General features: G+C 45.3%; 1 protein-coding gene across 1 annotated transcript; it reads right to left on the reverse strand.

Moving 5' to 3' along the window:
• Positions 1 to 4431: 4431 nt before the first annotated feature.
• On the reverse strand, positions 4432 to 22917 carry Pgrmc2 (progesterone receptor membrane component 2). The gene is made up of 3 exons (XM_005343934.3): positions 22475 to 22917; positions 8459 to 8614; positions 4432 to 6817 (listed from the first exon to the last, which is right to left on the reverse strand). The coding sequence occupies exons 1-3, from the start codon at positions 22872 to 22874 to the stop codon at positions 6720 to 6722; spliced, it is 654 nt and encodes a 217-aa protein (XP_005343991.1). The 5' UTR covers positions 22875 to 22917; the 3' UTR covers positions 4432 to 6719.
• Positions 22918 to 23789: the final 872 nt, after the last annotated feature.

Raw genomic sequence — 23789 nt, forward strand, 5'->3', positions numbered from 1 at the left:
GGAGTAATTAAGGAGTATCCCTATATTGGGGCAACCACAGAAAGAAACTATGAAGAAGAGGAGAGGAGGGAAGGGGAGGGGAGGGAAGGAGAGGGAGAGAGAGAGAGAGAGAGAGAGAGAGAGAGAGAGAGAGAGAGAGAGAGAATGCAGATTTAGACTTGGCTTACACTGTTGAGAGCTCTGACATCTGCAGAGCTGGCTGGGTGACATTCAGGTAGGAGGTGATGTTGCAATTTGGAGTCCAAAATCTACAAGGTTTACAGGAAGCAGGACACAGTGGCTCTACGCTGAATGCTCGAGACGGAATTGTTCTGGGGGTCTTGGACTTGACAGTGGTCTGTCCACATGCAGCCAGTGATGTGTTCAATCTGCTGACTGCGCACTGTAATCACGTCTACAGATGCTTTCACAACATCTGTTCAAACAACTGGGCATTGCAGCCCAGGCAAATCAGCATACAAAATGAACCTCCGGGAGCACATTTCAATGAACTAGATTCTGGCTGTTCAAGCGTGTGATACTTGATTCCATGATTTTCTTTTAGCCAGGCCTGATAAAGTATTCACTGGCTTTAGAGACTCAGTCGTTGTGTTGGGGAAATCTCTGAGCAGCACGTGTGTGGTATATTTAGTCTTTCTAAGCACTCATTTTGCTTAACACAAGTCGGGTTGTGATGTGATGCTGGGTTATTTCATAGCAGCAGAAAGATAACCAAGACAAAGCAAACAAATCCAGGATGGTAAGCAGGAAATGCCACAGACTCGGCTGTCATCTAGCAGGTTTGGTTTTGCTGCTAGGTAAAATTAGTTAACACACACTGTGGGCTCTTCTGCTCTTCTGCTGTGAAGACATCCACCACGAGCTCCCCGCACAATTTAATTTCTTGGTTCCAATTCTGGTATCTCAACTCGATTCAGTATTATGCACACAATTTTAGAAATCCCAACTGTGAGTGTTCAGACACCAAATATATTACAAGCGAGAAGGGCGAACATGTGGCGGGCCAGAGGACGATTTCTGTCTTCTCCTTTTGTTCTGATGAATGCTCAGACAAAAGCAGCTCAAGGGGAGAAATGATTGATTTCAGCTGACAACTCAAGGGGACAAACAGTCCATCATGGTGGGGAAGTCAAGGCGATAACAGCTTGAAGTGGCTGCTCACACAATCACAATCAGAAAACAGCTGGGTTCACTTCCTCTTCCCTTTACACAGACCAGGATTCCGTGCCAAGGGGGTGGCCTCACCCAGTCAAGATGATTTGTCCCAAATCAAATAATGTATGTAATCAAGACAATCCTCCACCGTTGACTCTAGATTCTGTCAACTGACAACACTATTGCAGGTGTTGTTCCTCGGGTGGCATCCGCTTTCTTGATCAGGGCCTCTCACTGGCCTGGAACTTTCTCAGTAGGCTAGGCTGGTTGGTTACATGGGTTGCTGGGTTCAGACGTAGGCCTGAGCTCTTCACTATCCCAGCTCTGAGAATATTAACGTGGAAACCATGCCTCAGACTTATTTGTTGAAATACTTAGCATCCAATGTTATTACCAATCATCACTGACTACCACCAGGTGAACTGAGGGCAAAGTAGAGAACGGTTTTCCTACTGGGACTAGCAGCTTAGCTACCAAAGGATGGTTCCGTTTATTAGTAAATTGTACGGCATTTAAAGATGCTAAAGGTTCAAGAAATGAAACCCCCTCACTCCAGGCCCAGGCACTTTCGATGCTTACACAACACATGGATAGAAGCAAAGTGCTCCCTTCAAGAACTTTGTTCTGTGACACATGACTTAACCCTATCTTTTCCCTGTTCCCTGTTTCTCACTGCTGTAAGGGCAAAGGTCTCTTCCCACAGGTGAGTGAGGTTTCTCCACATCAGGTCCAGGCCAGTTTCCATTAATTACACTGTAGTTTGGCCCTTTAAAAAATATTTGAGAATTTATATGTATGTACATACACATGCAGATGACTGTGGAGTTCAGCAGAGGACATCAGATCCCCTGGAGCTGGAGTTCCAGGCAGTTGTGACCCATCCAACATGGCAGCTTGGAGTCCTCTTGCCAGAACAGTACATGCTCTTAACCAGTGAGCTATCTCTCCAGCCCCTGTAGATCAAACCGAAGTGTTTCTTACTTGCTTTCTAATTTCCCATTGGTATCAACTAGGCCCTGTAAGCAGTGCTGGTTGCGGGGGACAGTGAGAATGACTTCCCTAGGGCAGGGTGGCAGGACGTTTTCCTGGTCACCTGGGCTCACTCAGGTCCAGGCTGCCCAGCTGGAGGGTCAGCGAGCAACCAGCTGTAATAGAACTCAGTTAGATCTTAAACACTCAGTCGACTCTTGGCTTCATCAACAGTCTCAGCTCTTCTTGTAGCAACCAGTTTTAATTGCAAACCCAATAAACAGAGCTAAGAAATGCTGAGCTGTGTCTCCTAGGCACCCTCTGAAACCCCTTGGTGCTTCCTTGGTGACCTGGTTTTTTTTTTAATGCTTACTTTCTCAGTTCTCAAAGTTAGTTTCATGTAGCTAGCAGTGTAGTAATGGCTGAGGAAAAAAATACTAGGCCTAAAACTGCAGCCTCAATCTGGGCGCTGGATTACCAGAACAGATAAATATATAGTAACGTCAAGGCTACACATGCACTTGCCATGAAGTTCACTTAGTACTTAGTGTGGAGGCACCGAGTCTGGTTCTTCCCTAAGGAGCTAGTAGGGCAGTTAGCCAGGGAGGGCGTGAGAGGGTGTGACCAGGAACTGAAAAATGGAGCAGGAAGTGCCTAGGGGTACGCTCTGAAAGCAGAATTAAGTTGGAAGTAGCTGCATGTGGCGGTTAATGAAGTTGGTGAGGTAGGCATGGCGGGCCTAAGCTCTGATTCTCGAGGAGCCAATGAAGGCCTTTATGCAGGGACACAGCATGTCACATCTAGTTAGATGGCCAACAGGTATGAAGAAAACAGTGGCAATAAAGGAGACCGAGTAAGAAGACAAGCTGGGGGGGAGTGGGCCACAGTTCTCCAACAGTAAGTACCAGGTGTGTAGGGCCGACCTGTCAACCAACATATGAAGTCCCAGGAAATTAGGCAGAGATGTTTAGGGAATCTCCAGTCTTGGATTAAGAGGGTGCCCTAGAATTCCAAACACAATGGAGGATGTTGGCAAGAAAAGGGTTTTACAGTTAACTGCTGAATTACAACTCTTGGTCAATTCATATTTCTATAACCAGCAAAAGCACATTTTGAATTTGTCTCCTAAGTTTCGTTCTTTTAACCAAATTCGGACCCACTATATGCAGAGCAGTCTGCAGTTGTTTTCACTTGGGAAGGGATAGGAGCACAATAAAGGTACATGCAGATAGTCATCAGGCTGCGGACTGCAAACTTCTGAGGGCTGGGCTGGGCCCTGTGTGCGAATGATAGCTCTGCAGGTCCAGCCTGTGCTCACAGCACCACACGTGGCCCTCGGATGGGGGCAGAGTAGATGGAGAGCTGTGTCTAGCCCCACATTCCTCAGTATCTCAGCTGTGAAGAGGTGGCCTTCCTGACACTAGCTGGAGATCATGTTTTCTGCATAAAGACTAACAGTGGCTGATCATTACTGACCTTTTCCCCAGAGTCAAATAGGTCATGGTCTGATTAGTATTATTTACCCAGTCAATAGCTAACCCCGGCGGAACACTCCACCTTCGAAGCATCAGAACTATTATCTTATCTCAGCAGAACAGTACTCGACTCTGCTTTCAACAGAGAAATGTATATATTCCCAAGTAGAGGGCTGCCCAGTCTATTCCGGCCACCCAGAGCTGCCAGGCCCCACTGTCAGCACCTCCCTGGCACAGATGCCTAGCAAGCTGCCACACTTCGTCATGACAGAGGTAAGCAGGATGCACAGATGAGGCTGGTTTCAAGGCAGCTCTGCTTTCTAGGACAAATTTCTCAAGTGCCAGTTCAACATTCTGACTTGAGCCTTGAAGCCTGTGGGAAGAATTGAATGACTGAGTCTACGGCCCTAAGGAAGGCAGCACCAATCAAGGCCTGGGCAACTTCATCTGAATGGGTTTATCCCCTGCAGGGCACCGCGCAGCTTTTACTCCAAGGATCCTTACATCCAGGGATGCTGCAAGAGACAAAAATCTAGGTAACGTTAGGTTTCTAAAATCATGGTTTAAATTGACAAGAAACTGACTTTAACTCAGAACTCTAAAGAAGAAACTGAATAATACAAAACCAAGTATAGAGGGCTAAGAGCCCTTCCACAGCACAGGAGTTCAATTCCAGCACCCACATGTCTTACAACCATGTAACCCCAGTAGCATGGGGTCTGACGCCCTCTTCTGACCTCTGAGGGGCACTGCAGGCATATGGTGCAGAGATACATGCAGACAAAACACTCATACACATAAAAGTATTTAAAAAACATGAGGGAATGAGACCAAATTATAAGCTCTTTTTATTGTACGGTGGATATGGGCGACACAAGCTCAGAAGAAGAATGCGGTGTTTCTCAGGCATGCCCACTCCTAAGGGTGACTGCTGGAATCATTACAAACGGATTGAGGCTCAGCAGGTAGGAAGAGTGGACTCTGGAGCTGGGGATGTAGCTAAACAACTGAGCAATGTGTGAAGCCTTAGGTCTGAATTCTAACACTGAAGGAAAAGAAAATGAACGCTTTTTAGACCCCTAAGAAGTAGCAATTTGGGAAAACATGCCAGTTCACAAACCCCTCCAAGACTGCTGCACCATACTGACAATGAGAAATTTGACTGGAGGTAAGAAATTATCTATAGAACACAGTTTATTTTCAAGTCCAAAACACAAAACCACTTCCTTTTAAAAAAACAAAATGGATTGTTTTTACTGCATGAATACCTGGGACTGCTCACAGATGCAGGTTTTCAACCTTCAGGTCCAATGGGTCAGATGATATAGCAGTTTATTACATCAGAAGGTATATACTTTAACAATTTGTTTCTAGAAAACATTTTACATAAAAAAGAAACAATTTATCAACTCTTCAGTCATCGCATGAGCTCTTCAGCCAGGATTTGGTGACAACCACACTTTCTAGAGAATGCTCCAGGACTGACAGGAGCGTAGCATGCTGCACCCTTCTGCTTACGTCATCTTGATGATTTCTGCATGCATCACACTCAGCAAGCACAAGTCTTTCACAATCCCCATTTTGGGCTTTTCTGTGTAGGAGCAACTTGTCCCTGACCAAGAATCCAGCATGACGCCAAAATCTGACCTAAGTAGGCTCTGAAGTAAAACTTTTCCAACTCATAATGAAGGGATTTAGTAGCTATCCGTAATACTGTTTTTATGTCAGTGCTGTCGGCATAACCAGCGACAGCAAAGCCCAAGTACAAATGTGTGCACTGTAATATATCACCTCTTACCTGAACGACCCCACAGCGGGAGTGTTCCACCAAGGTGGAATTGCCTCAAAGTTACACTGAACGTGGTATATGTAGCGCTTGGCTAACCAATGCCTGATTTTCATTTCCAAGAGGTTTTCCTCATCCTGAATCAAACACAGTCTTATTAGTATATGACACACTGGCTCCCGACTCGAGCTCGTTTGGTTTACTGTACATGCTTTATTAAAACGGTACTCGTATTTACAGCATCGAAGAAAGAGTACCTTCCAAGGTGCTCTCACACACATCCAGACTCACCCACACGGACATTCACACCACGGCCCACGCACCCACACCAGTGACATGTGAGGGGCAGACTCCTAAATTTAGGCAGCTGCTGGGGAAGAGTTGTTGATTTTTCACTTTTTCCTGAAGAAAAACAAAAAGCACAGGGGACGCATTTGGCCATCACAATGCTAGCTATGTGTGTATACACATGGCAGTTAACACTGAGTGCTCCTCTCACATCCCACACACAGAATGACAGCAATCTCAGTCTCTGCTGCTTGTAGTGACTTCTCAATTCAGAGGGGCTTTTCCTAAAAATAATTCAAGTTTATGGAAGTGAAATAAGGCACAATTAATATTGATTTGACCTAGCAGAAGGAAGGGAAGAAAATAAAACTGGTCTCAAATTATCTTAGCTAGGGAACTGCTTACTTCAATCCACTGGAAATCCCTCTAATTTCCAAACCTTTCTTAGAAGGAAGTTTTTCCCTCTTCTCTGATAATGTCCAGAAAAAAAAAAAAGTTCGGGAAATCACTTTTAATGTTTCAGTAGCCTGAACTTCTTAAATGAATGTGCAACCGCCACTCCCCTGCCCAAGGCTCTTCCCTTAACACAAATAAAACAGCCTGTGAAACAGGATCCCTTGCTGTTTTCAGAGATCTATACACTTGAGTAGCAAATACCTATCTGGTTGTCTTTGATACTTTTTTGTTGTTTTAAAAGGGGTGGAGGACAGGAAGGCAGAGAGAGGAAGGGGAAAAGGAAGAGGGAAAGGGAAGGAAGAGAAAAGAGAGGAGGGGAGGGGTGAAAATAACCTGGTGACTTTCTTGCAGTTAGGGCCCTGTCTCCTTGTCAGGGTGACGAAGCCCACCAGACATTACAAACAACTGCAACAAATTCATCTGGCAGCACAAACAATGCTCCTATTCAGATCTCCACAGTGAAGCTCGTTATTGGGTACACTCGGGCCAAGTGTTTCTCACAGCAAGGTGCGCCACCCAAGACTGGACGTCCTCTGAAAGGAGTAAGAGCTGTAGTTCTGAAGGCCCCTGGCTTTGGTTGTTCACAAAGTTCAATCCTGTTTACTGTGATCCTTGGTGTCCTCCTCGTCTGTGTACTCTGACGGTTCTTCCCCTGGCTTTAGGAGTCTGCCTACATAATCATATTTTTCTGAAAGATACACCAAAAGAAAGTCAGTAATGGTTAAATTTGTTTCATGACTCACTGTACTTCAACAAGGCACTTGCCTCTTAAGACATACAGCAGCTAAATTCCCCCACTGCTTCATTTATATGCATGTAAGGCCTGAACAGAAGGTCACAGGAACTGACAAGGTTTAGGACTGCTCTTTGAAGCTGCGTTCAGTGTTAGTGGGTCTTAGCAGCCGTTTTAAGTTTATCGTGCACGGGCCATCTCGGAGCTGTCCAGCATGGCTTTACTAACATGAAGCTTTGGAATGTGGCTGTTTGTTTTTGCTGGCTTTATACAAGTGTTCTACCACTGAGTTCTATCAGTCCAGCGCTCTGAACTTTTTGCTGTTTTGTTTTTGTTTCAAGACAGGTTCCTCTGTGTAACTTTGGCTGTCCTGGAACTCACTCTGTAGACCAGGCTGGCCTCGAACTCACAGAGATCTGCCTGCTTCTGCATTCAATTCTTTTAACTCTTACTTAATAACTTAAAATACCACAGCTAAAATATTATAATCAGATATAGTAGAGTTCATGCACACAGTCCCAGGACTTGGCCTGCTGAGTCTGAGGTCAATCTACGCTACACAAACAACATATGCACATACATAATTGGAAATTTCTTAGTCATTCAAACTGTGGATTACAAAACTCCATGGCTAATATTTTGGAATATTAACTGTGCAGAAGGAGACTTTCTTGGGCTGAATGAAGATGGGGTGGTGGTAGCCGCAGGGCCTATGAGGTGGAGAACCAGAGGGTAAACAGATCGGAGGAATATTCTGGAGAGAAAAATGTAATGAAAAAGTAGTAGGGATGAGGCTCTCTGCAGGCCCTGCAAGGCCCCCACCACATCTTCATGCTTTCCACACCAAGCTCCTCTTGTGCCAAGTGTTTAATTTAGAACCTTGTATGCAGGTAAAACATGTTTGTTTTCTATCTGAAAGGAAAACCTTCGCTAAGTGAATTAAGCCAAGTGAATTAGCGGTGGAAAGGGTGAGCAGTGGGCTCTGCACACAGAAGAACCAAGACAGATGCCAAGAAGCCCAATGAGCTGCTCCAAAGACTCAGCAGGAGACAGATGGCTCAAGCTTGTCACACAGGAGGTAAAAACTGCTACTGTGATGATATAGTATTCCTTCTTTACTAAACATTAAGAGTTTAGTTTAAACTAAATTAGCTTAAATTAATTAGATTAACTCATGTTGCAATATATTATCATTAGTGTTGATATCACTTACTCATTTGCTGTTGTTCCTGTCTGTGGTAGTTCTCAAGGCACTGGGATGGAACCCATGGCAAGAGGTCATGCAATCTACTACGTTGCTACGCTCTAACCCTTGAGCTTGTTTTAAATACAAGTCTATATTTAGCAAAACAGAACTATTCCCTAATAACAAGTCTCAGAAGACTAGTGAAAGCATCACAGTTTGAGGCTGTTGGGCTCTTAGGCAGGTGCCATACCTGGTCCTAAATGTATTTTCAAATGTAGACTTTCAACCTAATTGTCACACGTTAACAGTCTTATTAATTAAAATATATCCTAATAATGATGGAAGCGAAACTAGGAGGTGTCTATAAAGTATGTACAATAGCATATGTTCAGTTTTCCAAACGACGATACCTTTAAACTGCATTTCCCATTCTCGAACACTCTCCATTTGCACTGCGTTCAAATCTGAGAGGTCATCGTACTCATCTCTAAGTGCATCCTTATCCAGGCAGAATGTCGCCAGCCCCCTGGAGGCGTCCCTGCCAGCAAAGATCCCATATGGGCCCGCTGAAAAAGAAAGAGACAGCTCAGAGTCTAATGCCATCTTAAGGTGTGTCTACACATCGGGGTCCTCTCCATGATGTGCATTCGGTGCACAGCCTTAATTTTGAAATAGGGAGACACTGGAGAGATAATCAGATTTGTTGGAAACTTCCCTTGTACCTAAGTAAAGCTTTTTTTTTTTACTAATAAATTCATGTCAGATACCCGGAAACTTGTTCACTAGGAGAGGAGGGAACAGTGGGTTGCAGCCCATGAGGTTCCTCAAGCTCCAGTAGGTGGCCCCACACCCATGCCTTCACTGACAGTGCTACATGGACGCAATGGATATTTAAAAAGCACACTAAGTTGGGATCAAAAAGCTGTGGGATAGGGAAGGAGTTGGAAAGGAGGCAATGGGGTGTGACCAAACACATCGTGTTCCTGTATGAAATTCTCAAAACAAAAAATGAAGTTAAAAACTATGTTGGTGTTCATGTGTGCATCGATGTCAGGTGTCTAGCTTAATCTCTCTGCCTTATTTCATGAGACAGCCTGTCTCACTGAACCCGGAGCCCACTGATTTGGCTCTACTGGCTGGTCAGACAGTCCCAGGAACCCCCTTCTACACCTCTCCAACATGGCCTTACAGGCATGCATAACTGGACCTTGCATTTAATGTAGATGTGGAAGATCTGAAGTCAGTGTCTCACAGACATCTACCAAGTCCCCAACTGCCAGAGCTATCTATCGTTTAAGATAGAATTGTTTGCATCTCATACTGCAGAAGGGGCCAAAGAGATCTTTCTGTTTAAAATGTTTCAGAAATATTTAAATAAGATTTCCAAAATATGATTTTACAAATGACAATCTCTTTTGAGTTTCTGAACTTCCTTCACAAATGGCAGAAGTCATTCTGAGGAAACGGAAACAGTTTTAAAACACAGTTAGAAGCTTCACCCTCAGGAGCAGCCAGTTACTGGCTTAAGATTGATTCTTAGAAAAACAAACCAAAAACCAACATAAAACAAAACCCAAAAACGTATTCTGTGTATATGCATATATGTTTGTGTGTAAAAGATATACCACAGTGTAAGTATAGTCCAAGGACTTGGGTCTCAGGGACCCAAACTCAGGCCAGGCAAGGGCTTTTATCCACTAAGCTACCTCCCAAGTCCGTGGAAACTATTAATTAATAAAGGGACTTATTAGAATAAATTATTGCCCATCTAAGAAAACAAGAATAAAAACGCCTTGGTTTCTAGGTGAAAGATGATGGCACCTGCTCTCCTCTGAAAGCATTTAGGAGACTCCTAAGCATCAGAAAGTACTTGCGCCTTGTGAGATAGGAAGTGAAGTATCACCTATACAGAACACTTCACTATGAGAAGGAATTTGAATTGCTGACTGTACTTCATTGGAAACAAGACTGGGTAGGAGTTCATTCTTGGAAAGGTCCATCACACGAAGCAAGAACGGCTTTCTCAGGAGTTTTCACACAGCTAGTTTAAGCGTGGCCACAGGTGTCAGGCGTGCAGCTTCTTTAATTACTAAGCCTTCTCCATGTCACTTATAGATATGATCACAAATTATAACTAAATGGATAATTTTTTTCTTACTGAATGAATGTATCCATGATTTAATTATTCTCTCAATAATAAAACATTGTTTTGCTCCCTTACATGTGTCTTCTATGAGAAAACAGACACTACCGTTGGTCGACATTCATGACTTTCAAACTTGGTTATGCTCTCAACTGACATTTAAGGAGACCTGTGATCAGACAAAGCACCGAGTGAAGGCAGGCCCTTTAGTTCTTGGAAACAAAGATGACCAAAGCCTATCAGCTTAAAACAGTGGCAAATGAATCAAAGAAGGAATAATAAAAACAACATGAGAACAACAACTTTGAGGAGGAAATGACAATCTCTAATTTAAAGAGTTTCCCAGTAACTTCACACTTTGGTCTTTCAGGATTTCATGAAGAAGGAATAGATTTTGCTTTTTTCCTTCACTTGGCAGATTAAAAAATGAGAACACAGAAGAATCCAGTGGCTCACCCAGTGTTACTGGCTGAAGCAGGGCACTAGCCCCCCCTTTCCTCACCACTCCAAATACCGCGTCTCCGGAAAGCCGAGGCCCCACAAGCTCTGAGCATTTGTGTGGAGAACATTGAGGGTGGAGGGCACTCCATGCAAGTGTTCTTCCACTCACTGCTGCTGCCTCAGCTCGGTCCGCTTTTTCTACCTTCAGACAGAGACACCTGGTTGGCCTTCCAGAGCTCACTCTCTGTAGAGTTGACCTTGCACTCCTTTTGCCTGGACAGTGACTAGGAAGCCTATCTGAGCAGCGCAGAGGTGGGAAAGATGATCAGTGCCTATACAGACAGCAAACACGACGACACTGCAGACCTCATCACCACAAAAACCCCTAGTCTTATGTTAGTCTACACACCAGTGGGCTCAAGTACATTTCTGTCAGCTTTCCTAAGGAAGGGTCAATTTTGCTAATCTTTTTGTTGCTAAGTAAATTGTAGATAAAACTGGGCTTCTGTCAACTCGTTAAAGGAAAACAATGAGTAATATATCCCTGTCCTCCTTAAACTACATTAAGTGTCCCCTTTACAAACAGACTTCTGTGGAAGCAGCTCCTGCTGCAGAGGCCTTGCCTCACAAGCTCTTTGCTCCACGCTGTAAGGCCACTGAAGAATTAGGGTTGGAATTGGGCAGCTCCTCAAGGAGGCTTTGATGGTGGACAAAAAGATACCTTCCTACATTCCTTCCCCCTTGAGATAGCTTCCACGACAAATAAAGATAGCAGCAATAGAATTTTGCTAAGTACACATGGCTGCTCACAAAACAAAACAGGAATGGGAGCTACCCAAGAAAAGCAAATCTGATCTAGTGTTAGCCTCTGTGGTACAGTTTACCAAAAGCAAACGCTGTTTACTGAGTGTCAAGACTTCTTTAGATATCATTACAACGATCCCCAACCAAGTAACTGGCTAACCTAACATCCTTTGTCTTTATGATGCTGAATATACTAGGGATTTTGACCGCTCCCTTGGACTAGCAACAGGTAGAACACTCAGTGCAGATCCCAAGCAGCCATGGGATGGAAAATTCAATAAATTACAACCAAACACTGCAGTGTCAAATGGCTTTATGTAAGGTGAGTGTGTTCAACTGTAGGTGATATGAGTATGTTCACAGGAGGCTTGGCTAAGGTATGATGCTCCACAGGTTAAGTGACTAGATAAATTTTTGACTATTTTCTCCTCTTCCTCCTCCTCTTCTTCTTTTTTTTTTTTTTTTAAAGACAAGGCCTCATTATGCAGCACTGTGTGGCCTCAAACTCCTACCTCCAGAACGGAAAAACCATGCACCACCATATCCGGTTGTGATTAGGATTTTTTTAAAGTTCAGAATCAATAAACTTGGCTGGGTGTAGACAGCATATTTATAACCTCAGCATTCTGGCAGCAAAGGCAGGAAGACTGTGAATTTGAGGTCTGCCTAGGCTACATAGTGAGACAAACAAAACAAGAAAAAAATCTGGGGGCTGGAGAGATGGCTCAGTGGTTAAGAGCATTGCCTGCTCTTCCAAAGGTCCTGAGTCCAATTCCCGGCAACCACATAGTGGCTCACAACCATCTGTAAAGAGGCCTGGTGCCCTCTTCCGGCCTGCAGGCATACACACAGACAGAATATTGTATACATAATAAATAAAATAAATATTAAAAAAAGGAAAAAATCTGAAACAAAAGTCAATCAAGTTATTAGCTACTAAATCCTAAAACTGCTTATTTTTGATACAACTGTGTAGAATGTGTGACAAACCACATGCATATGCATACGCCACGCTCATATGAAACAACAATATAAAATAATAAACAGAAAATGTGGTAAGTAAAATCTATGACATAATTTGACCGTAGGATGATAAAGGAGAAATATTCCATAAGTTATTTTCATGGCTTGAAACTGATGTCTATAAAGCTGCTGTAAATGTATAGAGATACTTTCCACTCTAATCTGGGAAGCTCCAGGACTTTCAGAGTCAGTACAGCAAAGCTGAAGAATGTTTCTGTTAAGAAGACAAGTCACGGCCAGGCAGTGGTGGTATATGTCTTTAATCCCAGCACTTGGGAGGCAGAGGCAGGTGGATCTCTGTAAATTCTAGGCCAGTCTGGTTTACAAAGCGAGTTCCAGGACTGCCAGGGCTAAAAAGAGAAACCCTGCCTTGGGGTGGGGGTGGGGGAAGACACTGTATGCTGGAGGGGCCACCCACCAAGTAACACACAGATGCTTCAAACCCAACACAGAACAATTATTTCACCGGGCTAAAGCTGAGACCAAATTAGATGTTTCATGTGACTGAAAATCCCACCTTGTCTCAATGTCCAACCAGAGGCTTGAACACACAGAAACACGCATTGTCTACAGAAAAAGGGCAAACTAGAGAGTCATCATGTTAAAATAAGAAAGACAAAGAGCCTGTGCATGTCTTACATGGTGAATACAGATTAAAACACACACACACACACACACACACACACACACACACACACACACACACACACACACACACACACACACACACCCCCCAAAGTAAAATGAGGACAAAAGGGAAAGGAAGACCTAAGTATGAGACATAACTTAGACATAAAAGATAAATCTAAGTACATAAACCCACAAATTTGTGGTTTAAAACACTGTACAGGGATAGATGATGAAGCTAAGTGGTAGAGTGCTTGTCAAGGGAGGGAGGGGCCAATCCCTAGTGTCTGTCTGTCTGTCTGTCTCTCACTCACACACACACATGCACACACATGCAAAGGTAAAAATATTATGCAGGACTGATGGGGAACACAGCAGACATAAACATGCACCAAGCTCACTGATGACCTGAATTCTAATACCCAGATCCCATGACAGGAGAATGGATTCCTGAAAATTGACCCAGAAACCTCCATACACACACTGAGCACCGTAATTCATGAACACACATCATACATAATACAATAAAATATCAAAACAACAATTGAGGGTTGGAGAGATGGTTCAGCAGTTAAGAGGCTACTGATCCAGAGGGCATGGGTTCTATTTCCAGCACCCACACGGCAGCTCACAACTGTCTGTAACTCCAGTTTCAGGAGATCTGATCCCCTCTTCTGTCCTCCACAAGGCACCCAGCATACACACAGTGTACCCATGCAGCCAAATACCATACACATAAGTTTAAAAATTAAACACAGACAAATAAAACCAAGCCAAAAACCAAACCCCAACTATACATTAAGTGGAAAAGATTTGCAGCAAAGGCTGAAATGATGACTATCACTTGAAAAAATGTGGCCAAGACTATAAAACAAACGTATGTAGACAAGGAAACAAAATGACTCAGATTTTCTTTAAAGATGTGAAATTTTGGGCTAGGGAGACAGTGCTTGCCCTGCAAGCAAGATGGCTCAGCAGGAACTCACTTGTTGCCAAGCCTCATGGCCTGAATTCAACAAACCGGGCACCGCATGGAAGAAAGTAATCACTGCAGCAAGTTGTTCTGTGGGGTCTACATGTGCACCATGGTGTCCTGCTTGTGTGCACATGGAAGTAATCACTCCAGCAAGTAAGTGGGCTCTACATGTGCACCATGGTGTCCTGCTTGTGTGCACATGGAAGTAATCACTCCAGCAAGTTGTTCTGTGGGCTCTACATGTGCACCATGGTGTCCTGCTTGTGTGCACATGCACACACATTCTCTAAAAAAAAAAAAAAAAAGCTAAAAAAAAAGCCCAAATTCAATCCCTGGAATGGACATTGAAAATTATAAAGGCGAGAGTGGTGGAATGTTTGCAAACCCAACATGCGGGAGGTGGAGACAGGTTAATCCCCTTGGTTCCACTAGCCAGCAAGGTTCCTCTACTCACTGTTGAAATATAAGCGGTGGGCTGCATCCCACCATCCGGGAGGGCTCCCGGAGCGGCGGGCTGCGTCCTGCCACCTAGCTAGCTTTACCCGAAATAATTACGCGGAAACTGTATTTTTTAAAACACTGCTTGGCCCATTAGCTCTAGCCTCTTATTGGCTAGCTCTTACATATTGATCTAACCCATTTTTAATAATCTGTGTAGCCCACGAGCTGGCTTACCAGGAAAGATCTTAACCTGCGTCTGTCTGGAGTGGGAGAATCATGGCGACTCTTAGACTCTGCTTCTTTCTCCCAGCATTCTGTTCTGTTTACTCCGCCTATCTAAATTCTACCCTATCAAAGGGCCAAGCAGTTTCTTTATTAATTAACCAATGAAAGCAACAGATAGACAGATGACCCACCTCCATCAACTCACTGAGTTCTATACCGGAGACAGGTCCTGCTGATAAAAGAAGGAAGGCAGACAGGCAGACAGCAACTGAGGAATGACATTCAAGGTTGGCCCCTGGCCTCCATATGCATGCACACCTACACACACCTGTATTCTCTCCCTGTCTCTCTCGTTCCCCTCCTCGCCCCCCCCCCCAGTCCCCCACAAGCTCATTCAAAATAAGAGAAATGACTGGAAGCTGTTTCAACCTCAAACTCACAAAGAGCAAGCAGTTTAAAGCATCACGATTTTGGCAAGGATGAGAAGTAGGCATCTTTATGAAGTACACACAGGTAAGCTCTCTGGATGGCAGGCAACTCCAAATGAAGTCCCCACACCAAGCACAGCCACACCATCAGCCTTGGTGATTCTGCTTCTAGGATGCAGAGTTTTATCGACATTTACAACATGGGTGGGTACAAGGCTGTTTCTCTCAGCACCATCACTAAGAGACGGGGAGAACTCACATGCTCACACACAGGGTTAATGAGATAGCTTCTACGTGATGTGAGTGATACACGAAAGGACCTCAGGACTGTGACACTGCTCGAGGGATGTACAGTATGCTATAATTAAGTGTGGGGAAATAGGACTCTGGTTCAAGATGCTTTGACCTACACCGCACAGCCCTGCGACACCCACCCTGATCCATTTCCACCGCAGAGAGGCACCGCAGAAGGGGCTCTCGGGAAGATTCTTCCTTTTCCCAAGTCTTTGGGTTTTCAGTCCATGTATTATCTTTGAAAATTTTATCGTAAAAGAAAAAAACCTTACATATAAGACCTTATTTTGGGATCTACTTCAAAGCACACCCACAACTGATAGCATGGAAACTCCAGAATACGGACGAGAAACAAAGAATGCAGCGGCTGACGGAAAGACGGTGCAGCAAGAACGGCAAGTCCATGAAACAAGCTCCACCAGCGAGCAGACACATGCGTGCCCCATGAACAAACAAGGCGGGCAAAGGAAGACTCACGTTGCTTTAGGTTATCAGAAACTTAGCCAGGCAGTGGTGGCGCACGCCTCTAATCCCAGCACTGGGGAGGCAGAGGCGGGCAGATCTCTGTGAGTTTGAGGCCAGCCTAGTCTACAAGAGCTAGTTCCAGGACAGGCTTCAAGAGAAAGCCTGTCTCGAAAAAACCAAAAGAAACTAAGACACGGAGTATAAAGAAGACAGTCATGAAGAACAGGTGGGAAGTTAATATGCACACACATCGACTTCTCTTCCAGGGGGATGTAAGGGAGAATGAGGGCACAGTAACTTAAAGGCAGGATTACACACTCTAAAATGGAGAGATGACAGCTTTCGTGGACTTTTAGCAGAATCCACCATGTACCAGTCTTAGCCAGTGAGCTGCTTGTTGCACACGTGTGAGGACCCGAGTGTGGATCTCGTACACAAGGCCAGGTGTGGGCCTATAACTGAAGTCTGGCAAGGACACAAACAGATCCCCGGGGCTTGCTGGCAGCCTAGCTAAACTGGTGAGCTACAAAATCAGCGAGACCTTGTCTAGAAAACTAAGGTGGACAGAGGCTAAAGAAGACACTGCTGTTCACCTTTGCCTTCCACACGCAGTGTGCAGACATATACACAACAGAACAGAACTGGAGATAGAGAAAAACATGTCAACCACAACAGAATCGGGGAGAGCATTGTCAAAGCAAACTTCTACTTAACAATCAGAAGGCAGGGCACACACTATTCAAGTGAAGGCTTAACAAGAATCCAGCATACAATTTCGTATGCTGACCTCATATCATTACTCCTGAACAAGGACAGATAAGCACAGGCCGTTTTCCTACCAGTGAAAAGAACTACAGGCCTTTTAGTAAATTGAAGACAGAACTCCAAGAAAAATTGAGGTGTAAGAAATAGTAAGTCTGCCCCCCACCCTCGCCCCCAGACAGGGTTTCTCTGTGTAGCAGCTCTAGCTGTCCTGGAACTCAGTTTGTAGTCCAAGTTGGCCTGAAACTCAGAGTTCCACCTGCCTCTGCATTTCTGGGTGCTGGGATTAAAGGTGTGCACCACCACACCTTTATCCCAACAGTGGGGAAGGCAGAGGAAATAGTAAATTTTCAAAAAGGCAACCACATGGTAAAGACCTGAGTTCCACTTAACACCACACTGGGCAGCTCTGGGGGTTCTGACTCCTTTTGCTGGATACCTTAGGACTTACATAAATGTGGTGCGCGCACACTCGCACACACACACAGACACACACACACAAGTTTCCACATCTCCTACAAAGAAAAAACCTTCCAGGGCTGTGGACACAGGTGAGAAGTACTGTATCTGCCCTAAATGCCTAAATGCTTGAGGCCCAGTTTCATCTAAGCATTAACAGGGAGAAAAACATGTCAAGTGGCAGTAAGGTATCTTCAAGAGACACAACAAGAAGAAAACCTAATTTACACAGCTGTTCCAAAGGCCAGTCAACATCTAAACCGTATCTGAACAAAATCACCAGGAGAGTGGAACAGATTCGTCCATGCCAGCAGAGAAGAGAGGGGAAGGGAAACCAGAGAAGACCTCCAGTAGAGGGGAATGGAGACCCCCAGTAGAGGTCTTCTCAACTGAACTGGATTCAGAGCACTGCTAGTCACAAAGGTGTGGCCAGGTACGATGGCGGAACCAAAAACATAACGGCACTCACAAAAATGGAACGGGATTGAGCTAGGAGAACATAAAATGCTGATGAGTTCAAAATCTAGCTACATACACACACGTTTGGTTTTTTTAAGACAGGGTTTCTATGTAGCCCTGGCTGTGCTGGAACTTGCTCTGTAGACCAGGCTAGCCTTGAACTCAGAGATCCGCCAGTCTGCCTGCCTCTGAGTGCTGGGATTAAATGTGTGTTCTACCACCTCCTGTCCTAATTACTAAACATACATACATACATACATACATACATACATACATACATTTTAAGAACAAAATAGTACAAGTAGTAAAACTTGAGTTAACTACAAGTAACCATAGGTTGATACCAAGCCTGAACAATCAATGGAGATGACAGACAAAGGTGTGATTAGCTGGCTTCCATGTGTCACCCCATGGCACAGCAAGGCTAATAGCCCATTTCAGAACACTCTCACACCCAAGCTCTGTACAGTCAGTCCCTTCACAGTTAAGAGGCCAACCCCCACACTTTGTAACCATCTAACAGAAATAAGGTACTTCTAAATACCCAAATAAGCCCCTTGATCATAACCCTAATTTCATTCATAGCATTTAAGAAAAAAAACCAGAGTATAATTACATGCTGAGATGTGTTTGTACACTTACTGCCTGTCCTCAAATGATGCCAAGTCCACAGATATGGACTGGTCTGTGCCAAAGACTAATTCCAATTCTGAAATTGTCTTATTTAAAGTCTTACTGTAATGAAATCTAAGGTGCTGCTTCTTGGTATTTAAAAATGGAGATGAAGTCTTATAGTAAAGATCTTGAGAAAGGATACAGGTACCAAGAGTTATATAGTGATGTATGCTAGAGGTATAAGGGCCTCGAAAAGCATCTGACCAGCTAAGTACACGCAACTAGTTCTGTTCCTTCTAAACTTAATAGGTATTCTCGGGTCTCAATTTTGTTATTTTAATTTGCTGTAGTATTTAATACAATACAGTTCCCTAAGACATTAAAAACAATGCAACGATACAGAATTCATAAGAGGTAACCAATACTATAGAAATGATATAAATAAATATAAAGCACAATATAAAACTTTTCTGAACTTTGCTCTTTTCAAGACAGGAACTCACAGTATAGCCATCCTGGAGGTCAACTATGTATCCTGGTTAGCTACTCTCTAACTAAAGGCCATCCTCCTGCCTCTGCCTCAAGAATGTTGGCATTTCAAGTGTGTACTACCACACTTAGCTACTTCAGAAATGTGAGCTGGTCCCCTTTATCTTACTGGTAGCTAACATGATGCATGTGGTAACTAGCCCAAATAGCAAACCTAGTTGGCTTCAAAGCAAGAAACTGTGATGACAGCAGGATTGTGACAACATGGGAGATCCATGCAGCAGTAGGTCAGGCTGGGCTTGGCCTTTATGTTGCAACTCTTGCTTAAACCACAGTTTTCTAAACTAAAATGTTAAATAAAAACAACATATTGAAGACAAGATTAAAAGGGGGAAGGGTTTAGTTCATGGGCTCCTTTCCTTAACCTCCTATTAGGTAGCTCCAAGGGGCTACTTATGTGGCCTGTTCCTTTTCAGTAGAATTTAAAAGGTAAGCTTGTTATAGCTTTGGCATATATTGACAAATTAGTAAAACACCAAATAGCCCAATTATATGCTTTTTTGCCATTCCAAAAACTAAAAATAAAAAAATAAATTGCACAAATTTCTCTGCTGCAATATAATCATCTAACAGTATACCGTTAACATAGTCAAATCCTGTCCTGGAAGTCAGCACAGACGTCATGGATAATGTGCCAACAAGAAAGGTGCGTGTGAGCTGTGGAGCCAGCTGGACGTGGGTTTGATTTCAGTGTGGCTACTTAGTGCACAGGTGCTTTGGGGAAAAATCTCCGAGTTCCAGTTTTCACAAATGTAAAACAAGAATACAAATATCTTGTAGAGCCATTTAAAAAAAAAAATGAAACATGCTCGGGAAATGGAGCGTGAACTTCTCTTCACTGGCTTCCAGAATCGTTGCTGGGCACTAGGAACTCCTGGGGAAGCAGGAGTGTGGCACTCTAGGAAGTACAGTGCTTAGTGTGCTAGCCATGAGGCTGAGGAATATGCCTGCTTGTTACAAAATAACTCATTTTAAAGAATATTAATTCTAAGTAGCCACTTGTGGCTTGGGCTACATACTGGGCTGCAAGAACATAAAGCCATGAAAATGAAAAGTATGTGTGAACTTCAAAACCTGTATGGGAAGGAACCAGAAAAAGGTCTAAAGAAAAACCAGTAATCGATTCTCTAAGTTTATCCCTGAAGCTGTATACCACTGCACAAAACCTCGTGGTCAAATGTTCCTAGAGTGCTCAGCTTACTTAAACCTCAGACTCATCACTAAGGCAGATACTCTGCAGTTCACCAAAGACTGCAGGAATAACAAATGGTAGATCCAATCCAGGAAATGCAGTTTGCTACATGACCACACTTTCTGCCTATTATTAAAAACAATACTGACAACAAAGTCAACACATTCTAGTAAGTAGCTGGCAGAGAACTACATCTGAAGTATTGCCATTTCCTCTTATTTTTAATAAGTGAAACAAAAGATGCACAGCTAGAAGAGAATGTGTCCAGCACTGTGGAGCAAAAACCTCAACGAACAATCGTTAATCCTAAAGGTACCACCGCAAAATGGGAACTGATAGTAGTTAGGGCACAGAAAATGAGCTTTCCAACTATAGGCTGAACTGTTCCAATTACTAAGATTCTTAGATAAGGAGAACTGTATGCTGAACTATAACTCTACAAAATTACCTTGCTTATTCAAGAATAAAATGAAAACAGCATCCAGACTCCTGGAAAATATTTCAAACTCTTGTCTATTATTCCCCCCTCCCCCCAAAACCCCAACAGATTGAAAGCTCCCAAGATGCTCTGGCTACATTTAAGCTATTCTCAATAATAGAATCTTTCAGACATTCCTATTAGGTTGTATGTTGATACCTGTAATAAAATAATTGTGCATCAGAACAAAGACATTCTCTATTCTTTTTGTCTTGGACAGGGTCTCACTATGCAACCCCAACTGGGCTGGAACTCACAGAGTCGCCTGCCTCTGACTCTAGGATGCAGGGTTAAATGCCTGTACTACCTCACCAGGCGGTTCTTCACTAGCATCTGAAGAATGCCTTCAGTGCTCAAGCCAGAGCCCCAACCTACACAGCTCTCACTCTTAGCTTCTAACTTCTGCCACACATTTGGACCTGGAGGCTGCCCAAATGGTCTCTTTCCTAATGTGTGAGGACTAATAATGGTTCATTTAACAAATACTCCAGACAATCTTTAACCACTGAACACACTTTTTAATGCAACTGGGGGAAAGGCTATAACTAGGCACAAAATCTGTGTAAATTCTTGACTTTAAGAAGTTTATTTGACTTGGTCTGTGTAAATAGTATACTTTTGTCCTAATCTCTTGTTCAACATGCTCTTAAACAAAAAAAGTATTAACCACTGACGTTGATGGAAGCATGGAAGGAGGCATGTGGTATTTGTTTATATACCCAGAATATCTATACATATACATAGATATGTAATGAAATACACGCTAAGAAATAAACAGAGCCAACACCGAGCACTCCAGTTTCTTACCTCTAATCCAATCAACAAATCCAAACATTTCTAAAATAGCACCCAGCTAAGCTGAAATCAGAAGCACATTCAGTGTCAAAAAATCATGTGCACTAACAAAATTAAAAGGAAAACTTGTTTAAAACCTGGATGTAGTCCTTCCAGTGACGGGTCCCTTTTGGTTCTCGCTTTATTCTTATTGTAGCTGTTCTCTCTGTCCCTACTCCCGCCCCCTCTTTAAAGCCTAATATTAATCACTGCATAACCAGGCAGGACACACAAGGCTGCTCAATTTTACGGACTACCAACAGATTCCCCGACTCTGGACGCTTATTTGTGAAATCTGAAACAGATTACCATACACTGTAAAAGGGCTTCTACAGCAGCTACATTACACATAGTTTTCTGAAAACAAAAGTTGTTAAAAAAAAAAAAAACCCTCTAATTTGGAGAACCAGCGCATGGCAGGGGGCTGGTCAAAAGTTTTTGACTCTTCCAGGCCACCCTTTCAGTTCTGCTAAAGGAAAATACAATAATTCGTTATCAGCGGGTATTTGAACACGAGAGAGAGAGAGAGAGAGAGAGAGAGAGAGAGAGAGAGAGAGAGAGAGAGAGAGAGAAACACACAAGACAGAGACACGCCTGCTAGGCAGATGAGCTCCACCCCAGACACTCAGGGCCAATATCGTTGCCAGTCTTATTTATTAAGATCTACTTTATGGTCCGTCCTCATCTCCCATACAGTGTTAATCTTGGAAAGCATCTTGGAGCCCTAACTGGCTTTTTAGAAAAAGAAAATGAGTCCGAGGTGGTTCCTATACCGAGCTCCAGAACCGGGAGGGTTGGAACTTGAAACTACGTGTCCCTAACCTTGGCTCTATGTAGACTAGTCCAGAGAAAGAAAGAAGAGCTAAGTGTCAGACAATTCAGAGCAAAAAGCTGTAACTTACACAGGGCCGAAAACTTTGGGTCGCCACTTTTCCCTTTTGCCCTCACAAAGCCCAGAAATAGGAAAGCTCAGGAGAAAGGCTGAGGACCAATGTGACAGAGTCAAAGAATTTTGAGAATTTCAGCCCCAGGAAAGGCTGCGAGGGGACACGGGGTGGGAAGGGAAGGGACGCCGAGAGCAGGTTTGTGGGGCGCCCCTGGAGCCCCCGACGCCCGCAGCTGGAGGCAGGCACGGGGCGGCTGTCCAGGTGCGTGGCCGCGGCGGGGGTAGGGTGTCCCGCCCCCCCCCCCCGACACCCCTGATTCCTCACCGGGGCCGTAGAACTTGCTGCCTTTGGTCACGTCGAAGACTTTCCCATTGACCGCGAGCAGGATGCGCGGCGTGCGCGCCCCGTCGTACTGGCGCAGCTGCTCCAGGCTGAAGTCCCGTTTCTTCATGCGTGGTAGCGTGGCGGCCGGGCTCTCTTCGCCCGCCCCGGGCCCCGCGCCCAGACCCCGCCGCCCCCAGCGCACCCACAGCCGGTAGGCCCCCAGCAGCACCAGCACCACCAGCGCCACGTTCAGCAGCATCTCCCCGCCCGTGGCCAGCAGTGTCGCGGCCCAACTGCTCCCCGCCGCCGTAGCTCCGGCACCGCCGGGACTCCCGTCACCGCCGTGCTCACCGCTGCTCCCCAGGGTGCCTAGCTTTACGTCCCCATCACCCGCCGCCATCACTGCCCGCCAGCGCCTTCCTCCTCCCGCCCCCCTGCCCTCCCCAAGCCCGAGGCCGGGCCCGCCCACCAGGCGGCGCGCAGCCAATCACGTGAGGGGACGGGGCGTGGCCGCGCCGTCTGCTTATTGGCTGTTGGCGGGGTAACGTTGTCTGGCTTCGTTCTCTCGGCTCCGGCTTTTGCTGGCGGCGCGTGCGGGCGATGCCCCGCCCACCCCGTCCCACCCTTCCCGGCTCTCACGCTCTCAGCGCTTTGGCCCACGGAGTGTAAGGGGGGCGGGGCTAAGGAGAAAGCGGGGAGGAGGAGCCGGTCGCGCGCGTGCGTCTTCTAGCGTCCGGGCGGGGCGCCGCTGGGGCGCGTGCGCGGGTCCCGGAGCTCCACGCGCTGGGCTCTGACCGGCGATTCCCCCCTCCCACCCCCGTCGCTGCTGCGCGCCTGCGCCCCGCGACAGCGTCTATGACGCCGCAAGCGGAGGCAGGGACGGAGCGGTAGCTGCGGGTCCATGCGTGAAGCCGGGCTGCGTTGCACCCGATGCCTCGGCTCCGGATCCGGGCCCACGCTGTCCTTGGGCGGTGTCCCTAACCGGAGCCCGACGCGAGCTCGCCCGCGCCCTGCCTCCTCCTCCTCCTCCGCGGTGGGAGTGCGCGGCTAAGACCGCCTGCCGCTCCCTCTCTCTGCTGTGGGGCCCGTGGGAGCCCTGGCCTTCCAGCGTGGATGCCGCCCGCCTCAGCCACGCCTGCCTCGCTCTCCCAACTTGTTTGACAGGCTTCTACCGCCCTGCCTTGTGAGGAAGGGAGGTGGATCCAGGGAATGGCTGGTTCCCTGTAACTTTGAGCCAACGAGGGGGTGGGGGGCAGGTATAGACTAGCTGTGGGAGCTTAGAGCTGAGCTCCCCAGCCCCAAGCTAGCTGCCGAC

This window comes from Microtus ochrogaster, chromosome 1 (genome assembly GCF_000317375.1).
Source record: "Microtus ochrogaster isolate Prairie Vole_2 chromosome 1, MicOch1.0, whole genome shotgun sequence".
Classification (NCBI taxonomy): domain Eukaryota; kingdom Metazoa; phylum Chordata; class Mammalia; order Rodentia; family Cricetidae; genus Microtus; species Microtus ochrogaster.